Source organism: Bos javanicus, chromosome 19 (genome assembly GCF_032452875.1).
Source record: "Bos javanicus breed banteng chromosome 19, ARS-OSU_banteng_1.0, whole genome shotgun sequence".
NCBI lineage: Eukaryota > Metazoa > Chordata > Mammalia > Artiodactyla > Bovidae > Bos > Bos javanicus.
Window position 1 is genome coordinate 29588785 of NC_083886.1, and position 14094 is coordinate 29602878.

At 45.0% G+C, this 14094-nt stretch overlaps 1 protein-coding gene across 6 annotated transcripts in view; it reads right to left on the bottom strand.

The window, feature by feature from the left end:
• The window catches only part of MYH10 (myosin heavy chain 10), a 121941-nt gene that overhangs the window by 74592 nt on the left and 33255 nt on the right, over positions 1-14094 (bottom strand). For 4 of the 6 annotated variants that reach the window (XM_061390996.1, XM_061390995.1, XM_061390994.1 and 1 more), the window contains exons 4-6: positions 13974-14001; positions 2035-2137; positions 1405-1434 (exon numbers count right to left, since the gene is read on the bottom strand). In XM_061390996.1, the coding sequence (XP_061246980.1) occupies positions 1405-1434; positions 2035-2137; positions 13974-14001 (161 nt within the window). The remainder of the gene's footprint in view (positions 1-1404; positions 1435-2034; positions 2138-13973; positions 14002-14094) is intronic. The other 2 variants (XM_061390999.1, XM_061390997.1) reach the window with 1 other exon arrangement.

The following is a 14094-nucleotide window of genomic DNA, read 5'->3' on the forward strand; positions in this document are numbered from 1 at the left end:
TGAGGAAATCAGGCCTAGGGGCACTCAGGAGAGGATGGGGGTGTAGGGAGAGAAGTAAGTTCCTGAGATGACCCCCAGCACAGAAGAGTCTGCACAGAGAACATGCAGAAAGACATGCAGGTTAGCAACAACAGCACAGCATGGCCTAGAGAAGCTGGTGCCTTCTGGAGGAACCTGGCTTGACTGGACCCAAAGTGAAATCTCGGGGTAAGCATGCTACTCACAGGGGTCCACTCTGTAGTTGTTTCTGACATTGAAACAAAACGTTAACGATGATGATGTATGTAAGCCAAAGGATTAGGAAACCTAAATCTGTAGGTTAATTATTTAATGCTATTTTGCTAGTGATCTAGGTATATATTAAAAGGTCATTTAGCATGTACTCTAAAGCTCAAAGAAAATCTGGCTGCTGGTCTAGAGATTCCTTCTTTAACTGGCCAAAGAGCCTTTCACGATCATGTAGGATAGTGATGATTTCATTCATCCTCCCAATTCACATCACTGGTGTGGTCTACAGTTAAAAGCAAAGGAACATCATGGGATTTTATGGGTGTGGTACAAGCTTTGGCATCTGAGAATCTCTTAAGAATTCTAAAGAAAGGTATCTGAAAATCTGTCTGTGACTATTCCTTTAGAGGCTTCTGATTGCTTCTTCATGGTGATAGGTTGTTTTCATAACACTATCATTTACTGCTTTATGCTAGCTTTGCAGCAGCGTGCTTGCAGAAAGACATACAAACCAAAACCATTCCAATGCTAGGGAAAGGGTTAGTCCAGGTGCAGACACCTCAGTCTATCTAAGACATGCTGCTCAGCCCTGCCCTCCCCCTCTATCAGGACATGCTCTGGTCCATGACCTGCCAGATGCTATGCTCTGTGGGGCTAAAAGCGAGGCATCTGATAGGAAGAATAACACTTCTCTACAACTTGCCCAGGACAAAAAAATTCTAAATTTATATATTAAATACAATGAGACTTTCAGGTTACACATATCAGACCACACAGTGTTAACAGATCAGAAACTGTTACAGTTGCAACCCTAAATTCAAAATTTAATATACGGCATGAAGTTAGGTTTCCACATGCTTAAGAAGTATTAAAGTGATTGTGCCTGGCCACTGACACATGAAACCCTAAGTTTACAGGCTTCACAAACATATGATTCCAAGTCATAATGAAAGGGTAAATAAACATCAAAGTTCCTCTAGAAAACAAAGGTAAAGCAAAAGGGCATGCTGCTTCTCAGGACCAGTGAGCCTCAAAGCAACACATTTTCAAAAAGAAACATTTTGTTCATAAGAAATTTCGCTCAGAGCTGACGGTATTTGTGCCTAGTAGCGACTCAGTCTAAAGACAGAAATTAGTGCAAACATTCATGACTAAGAAACAAAGAAAAGCACTTGCCTGGTGTTTCACTGGTTTAGGTGATTCCTGCTGCTCAGTTACAAACAGACAAACGCAAACGTTAGCAAGTTTGGGTCTTTTCCTAGCGGTAAAGCCACATCCAAAGCACCAAGTCAGCATGAGGGTTAGAACTGTGACAGCGGGTTTGGCTGGCATCTCTCAGGGGGTATTAACGACTACATCTGCATATCTACAAGTCAAGGGTAACTGACGTGTTATATTCTTACACCTTTTGTCATCAATTCTCCCCCAAATTTCTATCCTGCCCTCAGGCTGCTGTTGGTGGTAGCTCTCTAAGTTCAGAAAGAACCACTGAAAATATCTGAGGATATTTCTCTGGTGGTTAAAAACTGAGAAGTCTTCATGAGCTTGCTTATTGACCTCTAACAATCCTTACCACAACTCTGCAAGAGATCGGGCTTTGAGTTACAACCGTAATTTCAGTTTGCCCTGTTGGAATTGCCAGTTACCAGCAATTTCTTGATGTCCTAGCCCCTCCTTGCTGGGGGCGACAAGGAAGCTGTCAATAAAGGCAGCGCACTGAGCACCCTCACTTCCTTATTCTTGTTTCTGAAATTACTAAAGAATAAATCTAAGGGTTTTAAAAACAAGGGCAGAACAAAAACTTACAGGAATATTATGGTCCTTTCGTCCTTTGTGTGAAGAAGCAACATGAGCAAGGTACTGAATGACTTTCTTAGTGTTTTCTGTCTTCCCGGCACCTGATTCGCCCCTGGAAGATATAGTAACACAGTCTGCTTTACAGAAAGCACAGCACACACATTCCCAACCTATAATCAACAAAAGTAAACTGATTTGGAACTAGAATTAGTAAGAAGTAAAAAGAGAGTAAGTAGGGAAAAAAAAGAAACAAAACACAACACTATCACCAGTAGCTGGAAAATGATTTTTAAATGGTATAAATTACATACATTCTTTTGGTAGATGCCAGTTAAGAGGACAGAGGAAAATGTTCACAACACTTCCCCACCTGTGCTAGGTATCAGTGGCTCTGCCAGAAAAGTGAAGTTTATTAGAATGTTTACAAAGAAATTCCTCAGCACCAGAAACATATCCAGCACTAGAACCAGAATTTCTAGAACAATTAGACTAAGGTAACTGAATCTGCAGGAATCGAATGAACCCCAGGATCCCCGCTGATCACGGACAGCATCTTCAAGGCCTGAATACCTTTAAGGCTCATCCCTCAGAGCTGAAGATGGTTCACTCCCCTGGACCCACAGAGCATCTTGTACATACCTCATACATACAGCTTTTCTATTACTATCACCTACACTGTTAAATCCATCTATGTTTTCCTTCCAGGACTTTGATGTCTTCACTTTTTACAACTATATTTTAATTAATCGAAAAAAATGTACAGTCTGAGGTCAAGTTGTTATTTTTTTAGCTTTATTATTTCTGGCTGTGCTGGGTCTTTGCTGCTCCTCGGGCTTTTCTCTAGTTGCAGCAAGTGGGGCTACTCTCTAGCTCAGTAGTGGGCTTCTCCTGTTGCAGAGCACGAGCTCTAGGGTGTGTGGGCTCAGGAGTTGCAGCTCCCTGGCTCCGAGCACAAGCTCAGTAGTTGAGATGCATGGGCTCAGGAGCTCCAGGCAGAAGGGATCTTCCTTGATTACGGATCAAACCCGTGTCTCCAGTATTGGCAGGTGGGTTCTTTACCACAGAGCCACCAGGGAAGCCCTGAGGTAAATATTTAATCTCATTTTCCAGTCACATGATTCAGCTCACATCCCATTATCAATGGCTGACCAAGACACTGATTATCTTGGTCAAAGTGATTTGAAATGTTATCTTTACCTTACACTTATGACTTTATTCCAAAGCCTATGCAGTATTTCTGAAGTATGACTAACCACATTACCCATCATTGTTTTTTAAAACCTCAGAGACAAGTAGTCTCTGAGGTTTATTTTTTTCAGATAAATTTCAAGTATTTTGTTCTGCTATATCCCTTCCCTGTCTCCTCCCACCTGCCACCTCTATAAAAACAGGCAGACAGAATTTTGAGCTAAATAATATACATGCTGTTTTTAGGAGAAATGATGGCTTCATCGCTCAGTTAAATTCTGTATTTTTCTAAGTTCAAAACAAGCAAGGACCCAGGTTTGTCTTATTCACCTATTAAGTCATAGTGCCTAGCACAGCAAGTACTCAATACATTCTGTTGAATAAAAGAATGTAAGTCTTATATGAGTTTATTTCTAGGCTCTATTTGATATTTTTGGTCCTGTCATTAATGTCCTTTTATCATCATTATACTTTCTACTTGGTCATCATTGGTATCTGCTAATGAGTTTCGTTCATTCCTTTATTCAACACATTTCCAAATCAATTCAGGCATCCCTTAAATGCTAGAGATTGAGCTGTGGATACAATCTTCCTGGAGCTCAAGATTAGAAGAGATTTAAAACAAACAAGAAAAATAAATTGGGCCTCTGTAGGATGTGAGGAGGGTGACGAAGGAAACAAAGTGACTGAGGGGGAAAAGGCAGAAGAGCAAAGGACAACTCCCTGGACATTCAATGGTGGCGGGGGTGGGGGCACTCGACTCCTGAACGCTGAGCAGGACCAGGCACGAGAGGGCCTGAGACAGAGCATGGAGGCAGATGGAAAGACAAACGCAAAGGCCTCAAAGCAGAAAAAAAGCTCGGTATATTCCAGCAACCAGCAGCCGGAGTACAGGATCTGATATAAATAACCAGCCGGGCAGACACAGCAGGAGGGACGCCGCCGAGGTGGAAAGGCGTGGATGGGACGCACCCTGGAGCCATGGGGATGAATCTGGATTTTACTCAAGTGCAATTTCATAAGAGCTATGCCAGTGGTTTTCTCTGTTGTGTTCTTAACTTTATTTAAAATACCTAGTGTTTCAAGCTAATCACGATGTTGGCTGTTGGTTTCAGATAATTTTTCAAGATGCTAAGAAATGTGCCTCATGTAGACTGACGATGACTTGTCTTGAAGCAGTTATGATCGGTACTCATCAGCTTGGTCTGACTCTGCAGTTTCTTGGCTAACCCCTCTCAACTGGACATACTTCATTGTATCCTGAAAGCATTTTTTTCCCTGTCACACTTAACTCAGCTGTACTGAGCCGTCCGTCAACAACTGCCTATGAACTCTGCTAAATTTTCTGTATTTCAGGTCTAAGATACCTCTGCTAATATTACACATAAGGCTGTGTTGTAAAGGAAAAAAAATACAGTCCATCTAAAGCACGTAATTGGGCTTTCCCAGTGGTTCAGTCGGAGAAGGCAATGGCACCCCACTCCAGTACTCTTGCCTGGAAAATCCCATGGATGGAGGAGCCTGGTGGGCTGCAGTCCATGGGGTCGCTAAGAGTCAGACACAACTGAGCGACTTTGCTTTCACTTCTCACTTTCATGCATTGGAGAAGGAAATGGCAACCCACTCCAGTGTTCTTGCCTGGAGAATCCCAGGGAAGGGGAGCCTGGTGGGCTACCGTCTATGGGGTCGCACAGAGTCGGACACGACTGAAGCAACTTAGCAGCAGAAGCAACAGCAGCAGCAGTGGCCCAGTGGTAAAGAATCTACTTGTAATGCAGGAGCCGAGGGTTGGACTCCTGGGTCAGGAAGATCCCCTGCAGGAGGGCAGGGCAACCCACTTCAGGATTCTTGCCTGGAGAATCCCAAGGACAGACAAGGCTGGTGGGCTACAGTCCTTGGGGCCACAGAGTCATATATGACTGAAGCGACTTAGCACACACAAAGCATACAATTAGTATTCAATAAACATTACCCATTATTGTCCACTCAGCTGTTCGTCCACCATATAGAAGGGAATTTGAATTACCAAACTCTAAATTACTTCATGAATCTATCATGCTGGTAAAGTGGTTAAGAAGTGGGCCATGGTATCTTGATGACTGCTGCTACTGCTAAGTCGCTTCAGTCGTGTCCAGCGATGTGCGACCCCATAGACAGCAGCCCACCAGGCTCCCCTGTCCCTGGGATTCTCCAGGCAAGAAAGCTGGAGGGGGTTGCCACTTCCTTCTCCAATGCATGAAAGTGAAAAGTGAAAGTGAAGTCGCTCAGTCGTGTCCGACCCTCAGCAACCCCATGGACTGCAGCCTACCAGGCTCCTCCGTCCATGGGATTTTCCAGGCAAGGGTACTGGAGTGCATTGCCTTTTCCTTCTCCGTCTTGATGACCTACATAGATTCCAATCCAGCCTACCACTTCTTAGCTATGGGGCTTTGGGCAAAGTGATTGGCCTCTGAACGTCGGTATGAAGTGAAGTCGCTCAGTCGTGTCTAACTCTTTGCGACCCCATGGACAGAAGCCTACCAGGCTCCGCTGTCCATGGGGTTTTCCAGCCAAGAATACTGGAGTGGGCTGCCATTTCCTTAGACTCCTTTAAAATGAGATATGGTTACTCTGCAAGATTGAATCACGCCTGCAAGGAGCCTAGCATGGCACCTGGCACTATGATGGTCAACAGTGATGATGAATAAATTGACAGAAGTAGAAAGATGATAATCTCTAATTAGAATATGAAAGACAAGGGTGGGAAGATTTGGGAGAATGGCATTGAAACATGTAAAATATCATGTATGAAACGAGATGCCAGTCCAGGTTCAATGCACGATACTGGATGCTTGGGGCTAGAGCACTGGGATGACCCAGAGGGATGGTATGGGGAGGGAGGAGGGAGGAGGGTTCAGGATGGGGAACACATGTATACCTGTGGCAGATTCATTTTGATATTTGGCAAAACTAATACAATTCTGTAAAGTTTAAAAATAAAATTTAAAAAAAAATTAAAAAAAAAAAAGAATATGAAAGACACAGCAGAATCATTTTGGATAACAGTCCTTTAGCAGTTGTGTCTTCCACAAATATTTCTTCTCAGTCTGTGGTTTATCTTCTCAATCTTTTAACACTGTCTCTTGCAGAGTGGAATTTTTAATGAAGTCTAGTTTATCAGTTATTTCTTTGATGGATGTCTCTGGTTTTGTACTAAAAAGGTATTACCATGCCCAAGGTCATGTAGGTTTTCTCTTATGTTACCCTCTAGGAGTTTTATAGTTTTAGATTTTATATTTAGGCAAAGAGTTGGACATGACTGAGCACACACACACACAATCAAATGAAGTGAGGGTAGGAATTTGCTGCGTACAGGAGGGAACTTTACAGGATGATCAAAATGATAATGTTCTCTATCTTAACAGAGGTTTACGTTATACAAATAACTCAGCCCATATATACTTAAAGCACATAAACACTTAAGAGTTTTGCATTCTGTTATACCGTAAGTCCCCTACATATGAAGGAGTTCTATTTCGAGAGCACATTCAGAAGTCCAATTTCTTCCTAAGTCCAACAAAGTTAGCCTAAGTATCTAACACAATGTGCTATATAGTACTGTACTGTAATAGGTTCCTAAGACTTTCCACACAAATCCACAAAAACAAATAAAAAAAAACATTTTTAATCTTACAGTATAATAGTACCTTGAAAAGTACAGTAGTACAACAGCTGGCACACAGAGTTGTCATCGAGTGAAGAAGCAAGAAGTGTTACCAACTGGAGGAGGGAAAGGACGTGGGAGACGGTAGAGCTGAAGGATCGTCAGCAACAGGAGACGGAGGGCAAGCTGCAATGTCACTCTCGTCTGATGTTGATGGAACACAGGTTCATATCTTTGAAAGTTCACAACGTGAAGGTTTGTATGTAGGGGACTTAAGTGCATGTGAATTTTGTCTCAAAAAGATAAAGATGCAAATCCTGAACTTTACTTAATGTTATGTATGCTGAAGTATTTAGGGGGAAGCACACTGATCTACAAATGCATCAAATGAAGGGATTAATAGCCCAAAGAGTGGTTTTTCAGTTGAAAATGAAAACATCTGATCAATCAGCAGTCACCGAAAGAAATACCATCCAACCTTAAGCAGTCAAAGTGTTAGTAGCTTAGTCGTGTCAGATTCTTTGCGACCCCATGGAATGTAGACCACCAGGCTCCTCTATTCATGAAATTCTCCAGGCAAGAATACTGCAGTGGGTAGCCATTCCCTTCTCCCGGAGATCTAACCAACTCAGGGATGGAACCCAGGTCTCCTGCTTAAGCTGAGCCTCCTGAAAATGCAGCTCCCATGGAACCCCATCCCAAGGAGTTTCTGGACTGGGGGAAGTCTGACCCTGAGCACCAGCAAGTACAAATTCAGCTGTCCACTGGCATCACAAAGCCCCATAGAACCCTCCATACTCTCCCCTAGAAGCCCCAATCCACCTACACCACCCCCCGTTTCTTAAATTTAGTATGGAAGCCTTTTATTTCTGGTTTTCACCCAGTTACTCATCACTGAATACTCCCACACGTGTGCATACATAAACTCTGTCTTCTCTCCTGTTAGTCCACTGTCCATTTGTAGATCCCCAACCACAGGACCCAAGTTGGAAAAGTTTCCCTCCCAACACAAACAACAAAATGGATTGATAGAGGGATGACCAGACCAATATATAATAAGCAAACATAGTAAAATATTAATGGCAGAATCTAGATGGTAGATATATAGAACTTGACTGCAAAAATTCTTTCACCTTTATGTTTGAAAATATTCCTAATAAAATGTTCAGAAAACTCAAAAAAAAAAAAAAGCAAATATGGTTTATCTGATGACCGCTACTTTCTGCACACAAAGAGATACCCCAGCTGCTGTAGCTCATAAACCCACACCTCATCACTGATGCATACATCAGTCTCAAACGACAATGACCATCTAATTATAAGTGCTAGAGCTTACAATGGTCACTTTTGGTGACAAGAGTAAAGCAGTGCTCACTAACCTTAGGTTTTGTCAAACAGCAGTCACTCCCTCCCCAAGTGTTTCCTGCTTCCAAACATTCCAAAGAGTCCTCATCCAAAATGATCATCCAAGCTCACAAACCACCCAAAAAGGAGAGGAATGTGTCCTGCCCTCATCCCGTCTGCTGCATGCAGGGTCACCGTGACTGCGACACTGCAGGCAGGTGACCCGAGTGCTACTCCTCTCTCACTCGTGAGCAGCCGTCCTGGGCCCCGGGGTGGGAAGGAGGGGCCCGGCTCACATGCTGGAAGCACCGCCGTTCTTGCCAGGGCTCTGTGAGCCGTCCAGAGGCCCAAGGAACGCGTGTGAGGAAGAAAGGGGGCGGATTTACCATACCTTACCATACCCATTTCATGGAGCTTCAGTGGTTAGATTCTCAGGGCAGTTTTCCTCTACTAACTGATGCTCTATAGTGAAGAACCTGGCTGCTCTTTGTTCCTGATTCCTGGGAGGTCTGGAGCCTCCAGGTACCTGGAATGTTAGGTACCCCCCATCTTAGTCATGGTGGGCACTTGGCTAGCTATAGGATGGGGACTGGACAAGCTGAAAAGCCAAACGGGCAATTAGAGGTTTGTGCCTTTGATCCAAGTGATCCTCCTGGGAGGGGAAAGGGGATGGACACGGATTCAATAACCGTGCCCACATAGTGAAGCCTAATAAAAACTCTTTGAAGCTAAGGTGAGCTTCCTGGTTGGTAATATACACCAATGCACTGGGAGCGGAAGTGACCAGAGCAAATGGAAGCTGTGCCTTTGGGAAACTCCAGCTCTCACCCTCTCTAGCTCTGATTTGTCACTCTAGCAAAGTATTGAATCTGAGTGGGTAGTGGCCACCCTCAAATGTGTAGCTATTTGGTCAGAAGTATGGGTGGCCTGGGAACCCCTGAGCTTGTGGCTGGTATCTGCAGAGCCAGCCCACACGATGGGTGTGCCTTGGGAAATCAAGGTCAAAATTGCTTCAAAACCGGTAGTTTTAAAAAGATGTTTGCGGCTCACTTTCTGAATAACTGACTTTTCTGAAGAATATGCCCAGTGGAATAAAATAAAATAAAAAACTGAGCAGACTATTCTAGAATATAGACTTAAAATGAAGAGACATAAGGAATGCAAGGAATGAGACTTGACAGGATTGTGGATCTTTGGAAGTCATAAGAAACACGTTGAAGACTATTATAGAAATTCACATATGGATTTCATATGAGACAACATTACTGTTTCATTGTCAAGTATGACAATGTGTGTTATGTGGGCACACCCTTGCTCTTAGGAATCACCTGTGGCGTATCCAGGGGTCAAGTGTCAGAGTATCTGCAAACAGTCTTGTGTGTGTACAGAAACAAGGGACACATTGAAGTAAAGGGCACACGAGCACTTAACGTATCACTCTTTCAACTTTTCAATAAAACTTAGGTTTGTATTCGTTTTACATGAAAACTTGGGAGAAATGCAAAGGTTTAAAAAAAAGAAAAAACATAAAATTTGGTAAAATTTAACTCACTGAAGTTAGGGGATGGGTATCTGGGGGTCTCCAACTATTCTATTTTTGTGTAGGTTTGAAATTTCAAAATAAAACACCTTTATAAAATAGTATCGGAAAGGTTTTGCCCTTTGAAAACACATACAGTATTCAATTGTTTCTAAAACTTCCTAATCTTAAGGCTGTTTCCTTGGTTCCTACTTAATTAAGAGATTCATTGTTTTGTTTGCATTTTTATCCATTTACTTAGGATGCCCAAAAGCAGTGTTCCAGGTTCTCAGAGGATAATTAAAAAGCAATCAAAGTCACAGTTCCTACCCTTCTGTCTAGTTGTAAAACAAGACACAAAGACCCAAATAGGTAATGAATCACAGCATGTGAGGAACAGGGCCTGACGAGAGGAAATCACTGTGGGCTGGAGCCAGCTGCACCATGGGGCTTATGTCCTCCCTGGAGGGAGAGAGAGGAGAAAGGCAAGGGAGTCAGCCAGGATCCCAGAAGACGGGGCAGACAGTAGGTGCTGGGCGGAGCTAGGGCAGGGCAGGACAGGAGAAATATGAAATGAGGCGACAACTGGAAATGGGAATGAAAGAGAGCAGGGAGTCAAAGCAGACGGCAACGTTTTAAGCCTTGAGTCTGGAAACACAAAGCGCTGATGATGGAAAGAAAGATACTGGGAGACCCATCTTGTTTGTGTGAGAACAGAGGTTAATTTGTCGGCATGTTCAGTTTAAACTGGCTTTTATTCCCTGCTTCACAGCTTGCGCTCCAGGAAGACCCAAACACCTGTAATTGCCTGACACCGTTCTCACCTTCTGTCCCCTGTGCCCGTAAGGTCCACTGATTCTGTCAGAAGCTATAAGAAATTGTGACAAAGGTGAAGGTCCAGAAACTCATCTAGCTGTGGGGCCACCCACCTGAGCTAAAAAACCCCTGGAAGCCAGTAAGGCCCAGCCTAGACTGCCATCTCCCATGGGCCCAATCTCCCCACCCTGCCCCTGCCAGATCCACCAGGGCCCAGAGGTGAGCTCTGCAGGGGACTTCAGATCGCGCCCCCGCCAGCCTTGATCGCTGCTCAAAATGGCAGCTCCTCTGGCCACTCTTCATTCTTACCCTCTGTTCTCATTTTCTTTCTCCTGATTCCAAACCCAATTATTGTCTGCTCTGCTGCTGCGTCGCTTCAGTCGTGTCCGATTCTGTGCAACCCCATAGACAGCAGCCCACCAGGCTCCCCCGTCCCTGGGACTCTCTAGGCAAGAACACTGGAGTGGGTTGCCATTTCCTTCTCCAATGCATGAAAGTGAAAAGTGAAAGTGAAGTCGCTCAGTCGTGTCCGACCCTCAGCAACCCCATGGACTGAAGCCTACCAGGCTCCTCCGTCCATGGGATTTTCCAGCCAAGAGTACTGGAGTGGGTTGCCATTGCCTTTTCCAATACATGAAAGTGAAAAGTCAAAGTGAAGTCACTCAGTCGTGTCTGACTCTTAGCGACCCCATGGACTACAGCCTACCAGGCTCCTCCGTCCATAGGATTTTCCAGGTAACAGTACTGGAGTGGGTTGCCATTGCCTTCTCCGATTTTCTGCTCTAGCCCTACTCTTTTCCTCCATACTCTGTGGGATCCCCATTCCACAGTGTGCAAAGTCACCCACGTTCTCGGCTTCCTGACTGAACATTCCCCTCCGCTGGCCATACTTCACATCACATACCTGTGTGAGCATACACACACATATACATCATCACACACACACACACAAACATCAGGGGCATCCTTCTCACTCCCCCAATGCTGTTTCTAGACTCTCTTGTTCTTCTTTTTTTTTTTTTTAGACTCTCTTGTTCTAAAAGCCCCTACCTCTCACCTCTCTGAGGTCACACACAGCAGGAGGAGTGGTTCTGACACTGGATTTATTTTGCTTAGTAAGATCTTAAAAAACAACCCCCCCCACCCCGCCACCCACGCTGTTTCAAAAAAGAAAGCACTTTTATTTCCAAAGAAAACAGGAAGGGTCTTATCTTGGAATAAAGGACATTCCTCTAAGTGAAATAATTTAGCTTTATGAAGGGCTTATCAGAGGCCACTGCCCTCAAACCATCACTTGTGTGTGTGTGTGTGTGTGTGTGTATGTCAAAGCCCCTCCTCTCCTTGTGTGAGCAACACACCCAACCCTTTGACTCAGTGACACCCTCCACCCCATGCCCTCCTGCCCTCCCCCCCACTTCTCAGCTGCCCACTCCTTCGGCCACACTTGAGGAGCTCCCTCCCAACACCTGCGGCCACGATGCCTGTTCTTCCTGCTCCTGCTTCCCCAGGAGGCCCTGCTCTCCAGTTTCCTGACCCATCTCCCTCCTATCAGTCCCCCGTCGTGTGCCACACCCCATGGTCCATCATGACAGTCTCTCTCGCTGACGTTCTCAGTTCTCTCATCTCAGTGACCCCCACCTGAACCCACTTATAAAAACTTTGGTGGATTAAATATGATTCCCCATTTCGACACCCTGGTAGGGGAGTGTCCACAGCAAAGGCCCCAAGTGGCTCTGGGCAGCCAGGGCTAGCCCACTGGAGAATGAAAGGATCCACCAAGGCACCCCAGTCAACAGTCAACCAGCCCCCTGGCCCTCAGCTGCCCCCAGCCGCCGGGTGAGCCCCAGGTGAGACGGCTGGGGCTGGCTCGGCTCAGCAGACAGGCCCAGCTGAGTCCAATCCAAGGGCTTGGAAAACTGCTTTCAGTCACTAAGTGTCTGGTAGTTTGTTGTTTAAGAAAAGCTAATTTGTATAACTCAGAAGCTAAACATCACTGGAAGAAAATTTACATGAGACAGGCTTATTTTCTACTTCTCTTACACTTCTTGTTATCAAACACCAAAGTTTCTATGGGAAAGAAAAGCCAAGAGATGAGAACTTTCTCTGTTTCTGGGCCCCCCCACCCGCCCACATCAGGCCCTGTCGCCTCCCTGACCCTGGCCCTCTAGGGGCCCTGACTCTCACCCATCTTGTCCTACCCCACCCCCATCAGTTTAACCTCTCCTACCTTAAAGACACCACCAGTAAAAAAAAAAAAAAAAAAAGACACCACCAGTAACAACAAAAATTGATTCCTTACTGCTTTTCAAATGCTACAATTTTCACTCTAGAGCTATTTGGAAGTTGTAGGCCCAGACTTAGCTTTTTGCTGCTTTTTAAAAACTTTCTCTCTCACACACACATACACCCATGTCATTCCTTGACTGCTGTCTGGCCCGACTCCCTGCCCACCCCAGTGCACTGAGGGGACCACAACCAGCCTCCCTCGCCCACGTGAAACCCCAGGCACGTGTTCCTGTGTATTTCAGTCTCTATGGTGTCTGCAGCCTATGGCTTGGGCGTCTCTGTGGAGTCTCACCCGCCTCCCCACCCTTGAACCCCGTCTGGGGATCCCACACTCTGAGGGGACCTCACTTACCGCATGGCTTCCGTCATCTAGGCTGCCAGCTCTGCATTCCAGGCACAGCTCCGACTCCACGTCGAATAGCCTAGAGACAGCTCCCCCAGGAGCGCCTCAGGCACCTCAAAGTCAATGTCCTCTACCAAACTCCTCCCCCTTTGCCCTGAACCTGTTCCTCCTCCTTCCCGAGTCTCTGAAATCCTCTGAAATCCACACAGCTCCACCCTCTCCGAGCTCCTCTTTCTCAGGCCTGTCTCGCAACCTAAGCCCCACTTAGACATGCCCACTTCCACGAGCACCTCCCCACTTGAAGGCACTTCCAGCTCTCACGTGGGTAACTTATTAGCCTTCCACTCGGTCTTCTCGCGATAACACTTCCCGGTCCTCCATCTTCCCCACTGCAGCTAACATGACTGTCCTAACCAGCAAAAATGATCACTTCCTGCTGTGGATGTTGTATTCAATCCTGACTTTCCAGTACTTCACACACCGGCATATGATAATCAATAATGCTTCCTGGGTGATACAGGGAAATTACTGAAAAGTCCAGGAGGTCAACACTTGGACAAACCTACTAAAGACGTAAGTTTCACAGATTAACATTATGAAATGTGTGAAAAGCCCAGTTTGACAGCCAAACAGTAACACCAAAGCTAAGCAGAGCTTGCATACCTTAGACCTAAAACAGTTAACAGCAAGGTTTACATCAATCTCTTTAAATTACTGCTCTCCTGTCCCCCTTCCTCTCTCAAATACCAAAATTGCTTTTACTTTCCAACAGAACAGAAAAGAAGTCTGAACGTTTAACATTTACTTACGTGCAAAGAATTGACTGGTCCTCACGATCTAGAAAACAAAATAAACAGAAAGACATTGAATATCTGCCTGTTTTTTAAAATATTTGATAAATAATAAATAGCCTGATAGCCTCTAAAATAC